At 47.0% G+C, this 17,500-nt stretch overlaps 1 protein-coding gene across 1 annotated transcript in view; it reads right to left on the reverse strand.

Moving 5' to 3' along the window:
• The window catches only part of LOC308172911 (acid-sensing ion channel 1B-like), a gene marked incomplete at its 5' end in the record, with an annotated part of 57,741 nt that extends 50,288 nt beyond the window's left edge, over positions 1-7,453 (reverse strand). Inside the window, one exon of the mRNA XM_080547878.1 lies at positions 6,770-7,453. Within this exon, the coding sequence (XP_080404004.1) occupies positions 6,770-7,453 (684 nt within the window). The remainder of the gene's footprint in view (positions 1-6,769) is intronic.
• Positions 7,454-17,500: the final 10,047 nt, after the last annotated feature.

The raw sequence follows: 17,500 nt of genomic DNA on the forward strand, positions 1-17,500 counted from the left end.
CACACACACACACACACACACACACACACACACACACACACACACCGAGTGAGAGAACTCAGAGAGCAACTATATGTCATATGGACAGACCCAAACATAATGCTCCTCCTCCTGCTGTAATCGTTCCCTGCTGACAGTGTGCCGAGCGTTATGTTTCAGTCTTTGGTATAAAGTGCAACACAAGGAGAGCCATTAGAGATTAACTATCAGGGTAATTAAAACATGATAAGTGACTGTTGGCATCATCTCCACCATCGCCATGTGTCTTATTCATATATAATTGAGCCAAATACGGTCTGACTTTTCCCTCATTAGATCTCTCCCTTCGTCTGGTTGTGGAAATAAATGAGAGACGTGAGACAGGCGTAATAATTTAGCTACTTAATGACTAATTAGCTGGTGTTTATGCTGTGATGCATTAGGCCTCATATTCAAGAGAAGTCTGAGGTAATTGCCTCTGGTTAATATCCGGCCTCACCCCCGGGGTTAAGCGGTGGAGGCTTTGAACATGCATCTGTCACATGCAATCTCTCATGGAATGACTGATGTGTCAATTAATTAAAAAGAGTGTATTTGAAAACAGTCATTCGTCAAGTGAGGGAGAAGGACACAGTGTTTCCTGACAGCGTGGTGATGGAGAGATGCTCCCTCCCTCCCTCCCTACTCCCCTCCTTCCCTCCCACCCTCCTTCCGATCCTCCTTCTCTCCCACCTTCCCTCCTCTCCACCTTCCCACCATCTTTCCATCCCTCCCTCCTTCCCTCACTCCTCTCCTCCCTCCCTCCCTCTCCTCCCTCCCTCCCTCCCACCTCCCCTCCTTCCGATCCTCCTTCCCTCCCACCTTCCCTCCTCTCCTCCTTCCCACCATCTTTCCCTCCCTCCCTCCTTCCCTCACTCCTCTCCTCACTCCTCTCCTCCCTCCCTCCCTCCACCCCTCCTTCCCTCCCTCCCACCTCCCCTCCTTCCGATCCTCCTTCCCTCCCACCTTCCCTCCTCTCCTCCTTCCCACCATCTTTCCATCCCTCCCTCCTTCCCTCACTCCTCTCCTCCCTCCCTCCCTCCCTCTCCTCCCTCCCTCCCTCCCTCCTCCCCTCCCTCCTTCCGTACTGGTTATTAAGGACTCACAGATCACCTACAGAGACAGTAGCCCGCTAGAGGAAGATTATGACAACAAGGCACCTTGAGCCTTATTGATTTCCTGTCGTCTAAGTGTTTAGATTATGATCTTCAACAGAAAGTGACACACAGAATGTCTCTCTTTAACGACGGCAGAACTGAACGACGGTTCGTGTTTGAACACAGTCACGGTTTCTATCCTGAGGTTGCACATATCAAATGTAACTAGGAGATTAACATTTAAAAGGTGTTTTATGTTTTAATCAGGTGGTATTACATGTGTTGCATACAATACAAGGCATTATGCCTGATGGCTGTCTGGCAATACCTGGCAAGAGCAGAGTCTTCATTTAAGAGACACTGCCCCCTAGTGTTTGTATTGAGACACACCAAGGGCTTCAACACCACTTCTGGTCTGAACTATTATGCTGCAATATGATGAAACATCAAAAACAACTATTTCATTAAGTGAAATAAAGGCAGGTTGTAATCATGACCAAACTCTAACTGGAAACATCCATAGATCGGGGTGGTGTTTCATATGTGTGTGTGTGTGTGTGTGTGTGTGTGTGTGTGTGTGTGTGTGTGTCTGTGTGTCTGTGTGTCTGTGTGTCTGTGTCTGTGTGTGTACATCCATAGATTCAGTCAAAATAGGCCTTCTTTAAACAACAATCACACATTTTTCACAAGATCAGCATACAAAAACATGATTTAAAAGCCATTGGCTATGGTAATATCGCTGACTCTGACTAGCATTTGTGACCACAAGTGGGTTTGCTCAGCACACAGCAGTGGAGGCCCGTGAAGGTAGACATCAGAGGACCGGCTCATTGTATCATACACTGCATGTTTAATATGATTCCTTGTTCCATGCATTGCAATGAGCCTGTCCTCTGATTTCTATCTCCTACCAGCTTTTCCCGGGCACACAGGGATAATACTCTATACATAATCCATAATCATTTAATAATAAAAGTGTTCTTCTAGTTCTGTGGTGGGTCATCATCTCTCCCAACAGGATGACTACAGCGCCCTCTAGTGGAAGTAAAGCGCCACTGCAGACTGCACCTCCTCCAACAGTTTTCTCTCGGCTTCCCTGTCAAGTCTTGTTTCTATTCCAGTGGACGCCATGTTTAACCTCACTCACTCTCTGAAGATCCCAGAAAAAAAAGTCCTTGTGTGAAGTCTGGCATCTGCGTAGTTGAGCTGTATTCCACCTGGCCTGGTATATATCAAATATTCTGTCTTTTGAACAACCAGAAGAAGGACCAGCGGATGATTGAATGGAACAGGGTAGAGAACTTTGTGCTTAATATTTAATGTGTCTGTAGTCAGCTCCCGTGAGGACAGGCCTGCAGGAGTATCTTCAATCAAACATTGCTGCTTCACTCTGGTCAAGGACACTCCAGCCCTCCAGGCTAACATATAGAACATGTGATCGTGATCCATTGGGGCAACATCCATTATTTATTGTTGTTTGCTGTTTTACTGTTTCACTAAAAGCCTCCTACATTGTCTGTAGTAGAGAGCTACAGTGTTGACCCTACCACTGAATAGGCTGGGCCTTTTTTGGGCTTTTAGAAAATGTGTATAATGGTAACCAAGAGGAAATGTGTAAATGGTAACCAATAGAAAATGTGTAAATGGTAACCAATAGAAAATGTGTAAATGGTAACCAATAGAAAATGTGTAAATGGTAACCAATTGAACATTTGTAAATGGTAACCAATAGAAAATGGGTGTATGGGTAACCAATAGATAATAGCTGTAAGGGTAACCAGTAGAAGATGTTTATCATGGTAACTAATAGAAAATGTGTGTAATGGAAACCAATAGAAAATGTTAGCGGTAACCGTGGATGTGTATTCCAGGGCCTCTGTGTCCTGCCTAAGAATCAATGCACCAGGAAACACTGCTCCAGCACGTGTCCATCAGGGGAGGCTGCTGGGCTCATTGGGATGCATGGACTGGGATGAGCCAGGAATGCTTATCGAACACATGATTCTCCTCCTGGTGCCAATCAATCCAAACAGCCCCGGTACACAGATGCTCTTGGGGAGGCAGCAGAAGGACGTAACCGGAGCCTCTGCTGCTGCTGCTGCTGCTGCTGAGGCTGGGGGAAACAGGATCTGTCTCTGATGGAGGATGGAGGGGCAGGAAGGAGGGGGACCAGGACAGGACCTGCAGCAGACCTGCACCAGCCAGCATCTCCTGCAGGCTCAGATTCTGCACCCCGGCACGGAAAGATGAGCCCTCTGTTTGTCTGTCTGTTTGTCTGTCTGTCTGTACTGTATGTCTGTCTACCTGTCTGTCTGTCTGTCTGTCTGTCTGTCTGTCTGTCTACCTGTCTGCCTGTCTGTCTACCTGTCTACCTGTCTGTCTGCCTATCTGTCTGCCTGCCTGTCTGTCTGTATGTCTGCCTGTATGTCTGTTTGTATGTCTGTCTGTATGTCTGTCTGTCTACCTGTCTGTCTGTATGTATGTCTGTCTGTCTACCTGTCTGTCTGCCTGTCTGTCTACCTGTCGGTCTGTCGGTCTGTATGTCTGTATCCTGTCTGTCTGTAAGTCTGTCTGTCTGTCTGTCTGTCTGTCTGTCTGTATCCTGTCTGTATCCTGTCTGTCTGTACGTCTGTCTGTCTGTATGTCTGTCTGTCTGTATACCTGTCTGTCTGTCTGTCTGTATGTCTGTCTACCTGTCTGCCTGTCTGTCTACCTGTCTGTCTGTCTGTCTGTCTGTCTGTCTGGCTGCCTGCCTGCCTGTTTGTCTGCTTGTCTGTCTGCCTGCCTGCACTGTAGTTTCAGCCTGTTATTGACCCAGCCCATGGCTATGGCCCTAAAGCACACACATGCACGTACGCATGCACGTATACACATACACACACACACAAACACACAAACACACACACAAACACACAAACACACACACACACACACACACACACATACACACACACACACACACAAACACACAAACACACACACACACACACACACATACACACACACACACACACACACACACACACACACTCACACACACACACACACACACACACACACACACACACACACACACTCCCTAGGATACAGATCTGTTCAGCAGACATCCACTCTTGTCTCGTTTGCTCTCCTCTCCTCTACTTTCTTCTCCTCCCCTCTACTTTCTTCACACAACCCCTGTACTTCACTGCAGCTTGTTGTTAAGGGGGGGTTGAGGGCTGCTTCTCCTCACTGCCGACTCGCCTGCCTGCCCGCCTGCTACATTAGCCCTAAATAACCTAAATAAACACACCCTATTGATTGTCTGCACTGCGAGGGGAGGCATGAAATACATAATGCTGGGCAGGGCTCCGGGGAGGGAGGCGAGCAGCAGGGGATTGATCCATCGGACACGCAGTCCATCACCAGGGGCTTCAAGAGCTGGTGGTGTCGATTCCACTGAAGGCTGTTTATCCTCCTGTTTCCCGTTTAGGTGAAGGGTTAGGGTTGCTTCCTAGGTTCCCAGCGGACCCAAGATGAGGGAAGAGTAGCTCTCTCCGTCGAGGCGCCTTCCTCCCTCCCTCTACATCTACGCCATTAACACTTAGCCAAGCCGCAAGACACTTCTCTTTAGAAATAGACGTACAGTAAGTACCTTGTATCCAGCGGTTTCATCAAAACACCATTAAGGGGGATGTTTTTTTCCGGCTATTCATTGTGCTGCTGTTCAAGAAGGCTCCGATCGTCGATAATTCAATCACGGTTTCCACACACACACACACGCCAGGGGAATAGAGGCTTTTTCATTAATGGGTTCTTCAGTGGGTTCTAAACCGTTTTTGTTTTTTTTCTCTTTTTTTGAAACCAACAATGATGTCAGAGAAAAACACCCTAACAACAGCTTCATCCCAGAGCTTCTCTCAGGAGGATATTGACAGACCCCTCGATCGATCCTTTTCTGATTCATATTTCGCATTTCATACATTGACTTCACCCCCCCACTGGGTCGAATCAAGCATTCACTGTCATCCTTGCCTCACCCTTAAAGGTTGCAAGTTGCAAGCATGAATATTCAGAGGAGACTAGTTGGGAGATTAAGATGTATAGATGTAGAGGCACCGGGGGAAACCGTTAAAATCAGCTAGGCTGTGGCCTGGGGTGGTCCAGTGGTCTAGCACCGTGGTCTACAGTGCACACATGTATGCCCATGTTGGCATGGGTTCGAATCCGGCCCATGCCCTGCTGACATGCCCTCTCTCTCTCCCTTCTTCTCCTTACTTTCCTGTCTGTCTTCACTGTATCTATCCAATAAAATGAAAAATATGAGAAGGACTCCCCCACTCAGAAAATAAAAAAATTTAAAAAAAATCAGCTAGGCTGACCCTCCGGAGCAACAAGTAGCAACACGGGATTCATACCTGAAACATCGTAGTCCTTGAGAGGAACAGCAGCATATCATTATGACAGCACTCGTAAACAACAACACACTGATTCAACACACGAGTCGATTCATTAGTAGTCGGCGCAGAGCAGCGTATACCTGCCTGGGCATAGCTGTGCAAAAAGGTCAAAGAAATCAATAAACCAATGGCAGGTTATTGTCAACAAGTAACACACAGTCAGTGTGCATACAACTCAGCTTTCCTTTTACTGGGACAGCAGTCAGAAGCCAGCATGTCACACAATGTCTGGCTGCCGTGACCCTGAGAACGCTGCTGAAGAGTCCCTTAAAAGAGGCCCGTCAAAAAAAAAACGTCCAATGTGTCCTTTCCGATTAGGCTACTATCGTCATTGTCAATATGCAGCACACACACAGACATGCACTCGCACAGGCACACGCACCTGCACACATACACACACACACACACACACACACACACACACACACACACTGTATATCCCAGTGTAATATGCAATGCAGCTGTGGATCTTTTCAAGCCTGAACCACCAGATGAGGTTTGCTTTCCAGACACACATGAACCCTACTCATAAAAAACATATTCATCGTCTCCATTGAAAGTGTGATTTAGGGGCGTTTGGTGGCGTAACATTGGATTCCGGCTGCGGACAAGATTCAAGATTCAAGATTCAAGATTGCTTTATTGTCTGTCACGGTCACAGAGTGACAGAAATTCTCCTTTGACAGGCTTTGTGCAGTTCATGAATACGTTATCCACATTAAAAACACACATAGGTCACATACATACAATAAAAACAGACAGGTATAACAGTGTTTATAAAATATAGTGCCTATTTAAAAAGTCCAGTCATTTAAAAATAATAGTAAGAAAAACAGTATTATGATTTAAAATGCTAAAATGTTGTGGTTTAAAAGAAAAACGGTGAGCTTCCTATTTTTAAATGTTCAGGGCGGTGGTTGCAGTGGGAATTAATTCTTTTTTCATATCCTGCATTTCATCCCTTCTCTCTCTCTCTCTCTCACCCATCCTTCCTGTCAAATCTCTATCCCAATAAAAAATAAATAAAAAATGAGTCGGACTGCCCCACTCAGGAAAAAAAATAACCCGAAAAAAGAAAAGAAAGAAAGTGTGATTTAGTTCTGGAGACTCACCTTAATTTGTGTCTGGGAAATGGCCCCATGGACCCCCCCCGCCGGATACTAAACAGAACCAGAACCCCCCCCACCCCAAAAAAAAAAAACCTAGCCAGCCTACCTCTCTGAAGTTCTCCGGCCCGCACTCTTTCCCCCTGAAGTCGCACTCCAGCAGCATGTCGTCCAGACGGTGCTTGGTCCGGTTGAAGAACTCGTCCAGGCCGAAGCGGGCGCCGGGCGGCCGGTCGGGCTCCGGCGCCAACGGGATCCCGGGGTTCATGTTGTCCTCGTAGCCCAGCAACTGGCCCATGAACAGCAGGTCATTGTACGTGATCTGAGACCTCCGGATGAAGTTGTAGTTACAGATGGTGATGGCCGGGAACGTCATGTTGTCCGCCACGCGCTCGTCCAGCATGGTGACGTGGTCGTAGGACAGGAAGTACATGACCCGGTCCACCACCTGCAGCGTCAGCATGGACAGGGCCAGCAGGAAGAACACCCCCCACAGGCCCTGACGCACGCCGAACTTCTTGTCCTCCACGAATACGTGGTTGGCGCCGTGGAGCGAGCAACCGCCGAAGAACGCCGCCAGGTCGTCCACCTGGTCGCCGTCGTCCTCGTCGTAGTCTCCGTCCTCCCCGTCGTAGACGTCCAGGGCGTCGCACGACTCCCCGTAGGAGTCCCCGGTGCCGCCATCTCCGGGCTTGGTCACGCGATGGTAGTGGTCGAGGTCGAAGCCGTCCTTGCCGCCGCCGGGTTCGTCGTCGGCGGAGAAGGAGATGGTGCACATGATCCGGACCGGCATGGTTGGAGGAGGAGGAGGAGGAGGAGGGTTGTGGGGGAGGGCTGCAGAAGGGTCGCTGGTTCAGCTGGAGTCAGAGACTTGGACCGAACTCCTCCAAAACTTCGACGACCAGATCAGCGTTGTTCGCGCAACTGAACCGAGCGTGACGACTCTCACAAAAAACACCCGAAGCAGGAGAGCAGCGAGAGTCCTGAAGCGAGATACCGGACGAATCCCTGAGACCTTGAGGGATGCAAGCCTGAACCAGTGGTTCAACGCAAGAAACTTGAAACCCCAAACCCTGAATTAAATTCTGTTTCTAAGAGGAGAAAACACAAATCGACACCGTGACTTCATCCTGATGATGTCACTCTTTGAGCAAACACACGAGAGAAGGAGGATGAAAATGTTTCCGTCCCGAATGCGGGTCAAAAGTCTTGCTTGTAAACGCCACTGAGTGAGTGAGTCTCTCCCCCCCTTGTTCATTACATGATGAGATGCTGTCTCTGGGTTTGTCCTTGCCCCCTTTGGTGCAGCACGCCCAGGGAAGGAGGAGGTGAGGCCATGAGGATAGGACACACAATACTCCCTCAGAGCCTAGTCCCAACACACACACACACACACACACACACACAGAGACATACACACATACACACACACACACAGTCACACACACACACACAGAGACACACACACAGAGACATACACACACAAACACACACACACACACACACACACAAGGGTACACATACACACACACAGAGACACACACACACACACACACACACACAGACATACACACACACACACACACACAGAGACATACACACAAAAACACACACACACACACACGGGTACACATACACACACAGAGACATACACACACACACAAACACACACACAGACACACACACAGAGACATACACACACACACACACACACAAGGGTACACATACACACACAGAGACACACACACACACACACACACACACACACACACACACACACACACAGGTCACTGTGTCAGGGCAGGGTTTCACCACTTACAGGAAGCAGAGCTTTGACGCAGAGCGAGAGATCAGCATCCTCCTGCTCAGTAGGGTTCCATTAATAGTCTATTTATTGTTGCTGACGTTTTGGGCCAAGATCTTTTGAGATACACAAGGCCACAACAGCAGCCAGACACCAACAGTGAAATCACAGAGATCTAACGGAAATCGTTTCCTTGTTGTTTTTCAATCGAACAGCTAATTTTACGAACCGCTTCCTTTCCTAATCACGATCTCTTTGCCTCGGGCCGTTTGACCGACAAAAAAGCTGATTGATAGAAAATAAATACAATTGTTGTAAACAGGAAAACACCTTTAATGCAGCCCTGCTTACTAGGAAGATGGACTAGGAAGATGGATAGGAGCCCGCTGTGGTGTTGTGGGGCTAATATGAACAAGAAATGCAGGAAAATGATCCAGCAGTATTGATTCTGCACCGTAAGACTGCCAGAGGGGCTATTTTCAGAAACATGATGGTGCCAGAGGAAGAAACTGTAGACCCAGTCAAGGCACACACACACACCCACACAGACACGCACACACACACACACACACACACACACACACACACACATACACACACACATGTGCGCACGCACACAGACACACATGTGCACAGGCACACACACACACGCACACACACAGGAACACACACACACCATCTACTTTAAGATTATATACACACACATGCACACACACATGCCGCGCACATGCACGCACGCACTCATGTACACACACACACACACACACCATCTGGTTTAAGATTACACAAACACACACACATACACACACACACACACAGACACACACACACACATACACACCATCTACTTTAAGATTACACACAGACATGCACACACACACACACACACGCATGCACGCATACACACACACACACACACACACACACCATATAGGCTACTTTAAGATTAAACACACACACACACCATCTAGGCTACTTTAAGATTAAACACACACACACACACACACCATCTACTTTAAGATTAAACACACACACACACACACCATCTACTTTAAGATTAAACACACACACACACACCATCTACTTTAAGATTAAACACACACACAAACTCCCCATGTAAATATATTCCAACCTGCCAAAGAGCAACATAATCTAAGCAGAAAAACAGAATAAACATAAATGAATAAACATAAATGAATGAACTGAATGAAATGGGGTGTAATGGGGTGTACCCCTAAATGGGGCGTAATGAGCGTGTCCCAGAGACAGCCGCTCCCAGGAGCCGTGTGTTACCATGAGGGGGACAGTGAGGCTAACAAGGATGGGAGGCTCAGCAGACTGGGTCAATATGTGTTTAGCAGCAGCTGTGCAGAAAGAGACGGCATTTAAAGACTTTAGGATTATGTAGGCGCATACGCATACACACATACACACACACACACACACACAGAGACCCACGCGCAGACACGCGCGTGCACACGCACACGCACACACACACACACACACACACACACACACACACACACACACACACACATACACACACTGTGACACACACAGCGACTGATAAAGTGGTAAAAAGGCTCTGCCTGGGTGAAATATGTGAAATATGGCCTGATATCTTCCAACATTATGAGGCCAGTCATCATTCCCCTGGCCATTGTCCCTGTTTCAACATCCATATAATGACCCCCCACACCCCCACACCCCCCTGTTGTGAAACTGCTGCTAAAGGGGCCAATCTGGAACCCAAACAACAACAATAGCATCTGGAGAAATATCCCCCCTCTCCTCTCAGAACCAACAGACACTCAGAGCTGTTAGGACATCGGAGTCTGTCAGAGAACTAAGCCACCGGGTTGGAAAAACAACCGGCACGATCAACATCGATTAACATAGTCATATGCTGTTTAGATTAGATTAGATAAGAATCAACTTTATTGTCATCGCAGAGGACAAGTACAACACAACAAAATGCAGTTTAGCATCCAACCAGAAGCACAAATACTGATACAAGGGCATGACATAAATAGAACAAGAATGGTAGTGATAGGTAACTATGTAATATACAGTATGTGCAGAGGTAGTATTGTAAACATCCGTATAGTTTCCACATGTGCTGGATTTTGACTGTAGTAAAAGTGAATAAAGACACAGTAAATAGGACAATACCAATAACAGTAGCCTAGATCTATCCCTCTATCCCTCCAACCCCAATGCCACTGGTCCCCATTATAGCGTTGGCCAGCAGGGTGCAGCATCGGTGTGTCTGTCTGTGAGATCAACAGGGAGTTGACTGTGAAGTGTGTAATGAGGTAACGTCGCAGGCAGCACGTTCTCCAATGATCTCCGTAATGAGACTTAATGGGACTACACACAACAACAAAGTGTCACACAACAACAAAGTATTAGCAGTAGAAAAAGCCCGTAAGCGATGAACACGCTGTTACAAAGGGGCGGCTGTGGTGCGGGAGGTAGAGCCGCCGTCTAATGATCTCAAGGTTGGCAGATCGGTGGTTCGAGCCCCGGCTGGCCACATGTCGAAGTGTCCTTGGGCAAGACACTGAACCCCAAATTGCTCCCAGTGAGCGGGCCGGTGCCTTGCATGCTAGCTTGCCGCCATTGGTGTGTGAATGTGTGTGTGAATGGGTGAATTTGAGGCCGTTGTAAAGCGCTTTGGAATAAGGCGCTATATATATATAAGTACAGTCCATTTAGAAAAAGCCCGTAAGCGATGAACACACTGTTACAAACGCGTAGGCCTACAGAGGACACACAACATAACACAACGAGGCAGATTCCTTGACATCGATTCAACCTCATCCTGGAACTAAATCACACGATTCAATAGAAGAAGAAAAAAAATCTCCATTGAAAACATGTTTTAATGTTTAAGATTAGATAAGTTAATTAGTGTCCACGAGAAACCCGGTCAGATAATCTGACCCAGAAGAAAAAAGGTTTTGACATTGGGGTTGAAAGAAACATGTTGCAAGACAATTTTTTTTATCACAGCATATAATGTTGCAATGTAATTATTGCATTCACTTTCATGTGGATTTCTGTTAAAATTATTTTCGTCTCATGAACGTTATTGCACTCTGTTTAAGAGAGGTTTCACCTTCCAAAGGGCATCATTCTTTTTCTCATCATTTGTGACTTTGAGATACAAGCCATTTGGAAAAAGAAAGTCCATGTGCTCTGTTAGCCAAACCCACACAACTGTGACATCATCAGAAAGCCCAGGATGGTCTCTGTACAGGACAGTAGGACTCAAACAGATAGATGAATAAATGATGCTTGACTTAGAGGTCTCAGACTCATGTCCCCCACAGAGGACAAAAATGAATTGCTGGGTCTCAGAAGGGATAGGTCAAATGTTATCACACCTTGTAAGGTGGCTTCACCAGCCGAACTACCGTTCCCAGCCACTAGGTGGGAGTGTGGGATATGTTTACTACGACAAGCCTGCGTGTCTCAGCCAGAAGGCGCAGAGATGGTCAGACAGGAGGAGGAGGAGAGGTTTAACGTCTCCTTTCAAGTCCTCTCTTCTTACATGCTCCGCTGACAACTAGGGACAGTCCTGCCGTTGCCATGGATACTGGCTTTGCGAGGGGGAAATGCATTGCACTAAGCCCATTACTTAGTACATCCATATAGACACACACACACACACACACACACACACACACACACACACAAACACACACACACACACACACACACACACACAAATGCATGAATACAGGAACACACGCATCCATGCAAGCAAGCACGCACACACTCACACACACACACACACACACACACACACACACACACACACACACACACACACACACACACACACACATTGACAGACACACAAACACATATCCCAGAAATGAGTGATTAAATGAGAAATACCCCACATACTGTACATTATACAATTATGAAATTGCAGTTATAATTCAAAGCAATAATGGGCGTCAAGATACCAAGCTAAAAAGAAAAAGCCATAATGTCGCTTCTCAGAAGGAGATTAAACTGTGAACAGCACAAATCAACAGTCTAGGCTCCCCTTACGAACGTTTAAATCATTGTTACTGCTGACCTTGACTCAGGATGCCGTGTTGCAACTGGCCGGGGACTTCAGCTGAAAATTAGCCAACTAGGCTAACGCTGCCTTTTTTACTGTATTTTATATGGTTCATGTATTTGGATTGTCCTCGATATAATAAACTAATAAACTAAACTAACCTAAACTAAACACAGACTAGGGCTCTCTGGCAACAGAGCTTGTATTTCCCTAGACGATGAATCTGGATGAATAAAGACTGATCCCAACAAACAGTAACATACCTGACTGACACACAACAAGAAAACATGATGATCTTGTGTGTATTTCCAGGGAATAGATTCTAAAAGTTATGGAGGTATAGGACATTGCTTATAGACAAACCGACATGGACCCTCACACACACGCACAAGCTTGCACGCACACACACACACACACACACACACACACACACACACACACACACGCGGTATGTTCCATCTTCACCTTTCAACAAAGGGGGTCAGGTCTTCGGTGGTGTTTTGAATACAGCCTGCAGTTAAATGGCTTGTTTTGTCTCAGGAACACGTTTTTCATCTGAGAAAGGCATAAAGAGGTGACACCCCTCCCTGACCTCTCCTAGTCACTAGTAATGGAGACACACCCTCTAGCGGTGTGTGTGTGTGTGTGTGTGTGTGTGGGGGACGGCGGGGACGGGGGGCTGGAGCCTAGAGACAGGGCTCCAAACCAGAGGATAGAAAATAGGATTTATGGTTAGATTTCTTTCACTGACTTCTGTCTTTGAAAGCTGTACTGGATAAGATACAAATTGACCCCGAAGTGAGATGTCAAACGAAATATCATCGATGCTTCCTGCCTCCCCCTTCATCCCAGTCTAAGGCACGCACGCACACTCACGCACACGCACGCACACACACACACACACACACACACACACACACACACACACACACACACACAGACTTGAAAGTGATAAAATACTGCACATATCATACATTATACAAATATGAAAGTTATAACTCATTAGTTTGTAAGTTACAAATGCTAAGAATATTCCCTCAGAACCTAGCCACTCACTCCTAGACACACACACACACACACACACACACACAGGCATGTACCAAGTACGTACACACCAAGACATGTGTGATGAATACTGGCTGAACACGAGAATTAAATTGAGTTTACACACCCACACACAAATACACCCCCACACACCCCCACCACACACACCCCCATACACCCACACAACCCCCCCCCCCCCCCCCCCAGTAAGAGGCAACTCCAGCACCATCACACCCTCTGCAGTAGCCAGGATCAGTCAGGACGCAGACAGGATGTCATTGGACGGCCGACAGGCGTGAGTGAGTGGTGATGACTCAGGTAGAGGGGGAGGCAGAGGGGGAGGTAAAGGGGGAGGTAAATCACGGGCCCGGTCGTGGTAGAGCAGCCAGCCGGAGCCGCAGACGTTTATTCAGCCCAGCGAGGTCAGAACCACTGACCCCGACCGTCATTCACAGGCCGATAGCGTTATAGTAAGGTTGTGTTGGGATTGTTCACAGGGGGAAACAAACACACACACGCACGAACGCACACACACACGCACACACACACGCACACACACAGGCACAGACACGCACACACACACACACACATACACCCACACCCACACACACACACACACACACACACACCCACACACACAGGCACACACACGTACACAGACAGACACACACACACACACACACACACACACACACACACGCACACACACAGGCACAGGCAGAGACACGCGCACACACAGAGTAAGGCTGTGTTGTGACACTTTGACCTGGTCTGGGATCAGTGCCGTAGGTCTCAGACAGACAAGCTCGATGAGGTCAGAGGGCAGTGATGGCTGTTCTGTGATCGTCTCTGTGTCCTGGGGGATCAGGCTGCAATCTCAAAGGTGATTATCACTCAATGTTCTCTCTGATACCTTACCTATCATGTGATCCCCCCTGTCACCCCCCCCCGCGTCCTGTCTGTCCTTTTTATCTCTGTTTCTGCTACTTCCTCCCTCTCGCTCTCTCTCTCTCCTTTCTCTCTCTCTCTCTCTCCCTCTTTCTCTCTCTTTCTCTCTCTCGCTTTCTCCCTCTCCCTTTCTGTCTGTCTCTCCCTCTCTCCCTCCCTCCCTCACTCACTCCATCCCCCCCTCTCTCCCAGACGGAGATGGCACCAGTAAGAGGGCTTTAGCTAGGCTTTTACAGACGCAGCCAGGAGGAACTGAATTATCAAGCTGAATGGCTGTAAACGTGACATTTTTCATAACATTTTCATAACGGCAATTCATCATCGCTGCTCCCAGGACTCAGCCACTGCGGTGCTCCCTGGTAGAGACTCACTGCTGCTGCTGGTAGACACACACACACACACACACACACACACACACACTAAAGAACATTGGACTACTGGCCTACTGAGGACAACATTTGTGTCAGTTTTGTGTAAATGTGTGTAACTCGTGTAAGAGGTAGTATTGAGTAAAGTGACTGTGTGCTTAAGTCCGTGTACATGGGTGTGGTTGGGGATAAACAGTCAAAATCACGGACTACCTACCCTGAAGCATACTTTACTCTTACACAAGTGCAATACTCATGCTATTTGTATTATTTATATTTTTGTACTATTTGTGCTGCTCATTTGTCTCTTGTCTTATTTGTCTCACTTGTCCAATTGTCTCACTCTTATAACTATTGCCACTTTTCTTTTCTTTATCTTGCCAATTTTATTCTCTTATACTTGTACAATCAACTTGAAACATTATGGAAATCATACTATGATAGGATACTATGTTTTATTACAAGAACACGTTGCTAATATTTTTATTGTCATGTATGAATTATCTGTAAAGTTCAGCAGTTTTTCAGTGGGGCCTTGGCTCCACTGCAAGTATGAATTAATCAAATCAAATCAAATCAAATCAACACAAATCAGAGATAAATACATTGTACTTTCAGGGCCTAGTAGGGTGGAACAGTACTGAGAGGGTGGTATGTTGTTATTGTGCATTCTGTTCTGTTCAGGAGGAATTGCCTTGTCTGCTGATGAAGCAGAAACTGCACATCCTGGTCAGCTGACAGCAGCTAGTCTGAGGTATATGTGACAGCAGCCAGTCTGAGGTATATGTGACAGCAGCAGGTATAAGGTATATGTGACAGTAGCTGGTCTGAGGTATATGTGACAGCAGCAGGTCTGAGGTATATGTGACAGCAGCAGGTCTGAGGTATATGTGACAGCAGCAAGTCTGAGGTATATGTGACAGCAGCTGGTCTGAGGTATATGTGACAGCAGCAGGTCTGAGATATATGTGACAGCAGGTCTGAGGTATATGTGACAGCAGCAGGTCTGAGGTATATGTGACAGCAGCAGGTCTGAGGTATATGTGACAGCAGCATGTCTGAGGTATATCTGACAGCAGCAGGTCTGAGGTATATGTGACAGCAGCACGTCTGAGGTATATGTGACAGCAGCAAGGCTGAGGTATATCTGACAGCAGCAGGTCTGAGGTATATGTGACAGCAGCAGGTCTGAGGTATATGTGACAGCAGGTCTGAGGTATATGTGACAGCTAGTCTGAGGTATATGTGACAGCAGCAGGTCTGAGGTATATGTGACAGCAGCATGTCTGAGGTATATGTGACAGCAGCCAGTCTGAGGTATATGTGACAGCTAGTCTGAGGTATATGTGACAGCAGCTAGTCTGAGGTATATGTGACAGCAGCTGGTCTGAGGTATATGTGACAGCAGCAGGTCTGAGGTATATGTGACAGCAGCTGGTCTGAGGTATATGTATGTGACAGCAGCACGTCTGAGGTATATGTGACAGCAGCAGGTCTGAGGTATATGTGACAGCAGCAGGTCTGAGGTATATCTGACAGCAGCAGGTCTGAGGTATATGTGACAGCAGCCAGTCTGAGGTATATGTGACAGCAGGTCTGAGGTATATGTGACAGCAGCAGGTCTGAGGTATATGTGACAGCAGCTGGTCTGAGGTATATGTGACAGCAGCTGGTCTGAGGTATATGTGACAGCAGCTGGTCTGAGGTATATGTGACAGCAGCTGGTCTGAGGTATATGTGACAGCAGCACGTCTGAGGTATATGTGACAGCAGCAGGTCTGAGGTATATGTGACAGCAGCAGGTCTGAGGTATATGTGACAGCAGCAGGTCTGAGGTATATGTGACAGCAGCAGGTCTGAGGTATATGTGACAGCAGCTGGTCTGAGGTATATGTGACAGCAGCATGTCTGAGGTATATGTGACAGCAGGTCTGAGGTATATGTGACAGCAGCTGGTCTGAGGTATATGTGACAGCAGGTCTGAGGTATATGTGACAGCGAGGCTGAGGTATATGTGACAGCAGCAGGTCTGAGGTATATGTGACAGCGAGGCTGAGGTATATGTGACAGCAGCAGGTCTGAGGTATATGTGACAGCGAGGCTGAGGTATATGTGACAGCAGCTAGTCTGAGGTATATGTGACAGCGAGGCTGAGGTATATGTGACAGCAGCAGGTCTGAGGTATATGTGACAGCAGCTGGTCTGAGGTATATGTGACAGCAGCAGGTCTGAGGTATATGTGACAGCTAGTCTGAGGTATATGTGACAGCAGCACGTCTGAGGTATATGTGACAGCAGCTGGTGAAACCAGGAACAAGTCGGCAGCCGAAAAATGCACATACATTTCAACGTTGTTGAAAATCAACGACACACTTGCTAGTCAACTAACACAGCTCGTTTTGTGAGCCTGTTAACAATGTAAAGTAGTGTTATTATAGCTAACTAGGTAGTAGTGAGGTTTACTCACCGAATCCATTGCATTGCAATATTTTGGCTTGACTAGCGATTGATTTGATTCAATTGATTCATTGATTTTCAACAACGTTGACATTTATTACGATTTTTCAGAATAGAGTTCTGAACAATTTGAACAAGTTG

The sequence above is a fragment of the Nansenia antarctica genome, assembly GCF_963989245.1.
Source record: "Nansenia antarctica genome assembly, chromosome: 18".
NCBI lineage: Eukaryota > Metazoa > Chordata > Actinopteri > Argentiniformes > Microstomatidae > Nansenia > Nansenia antarctica.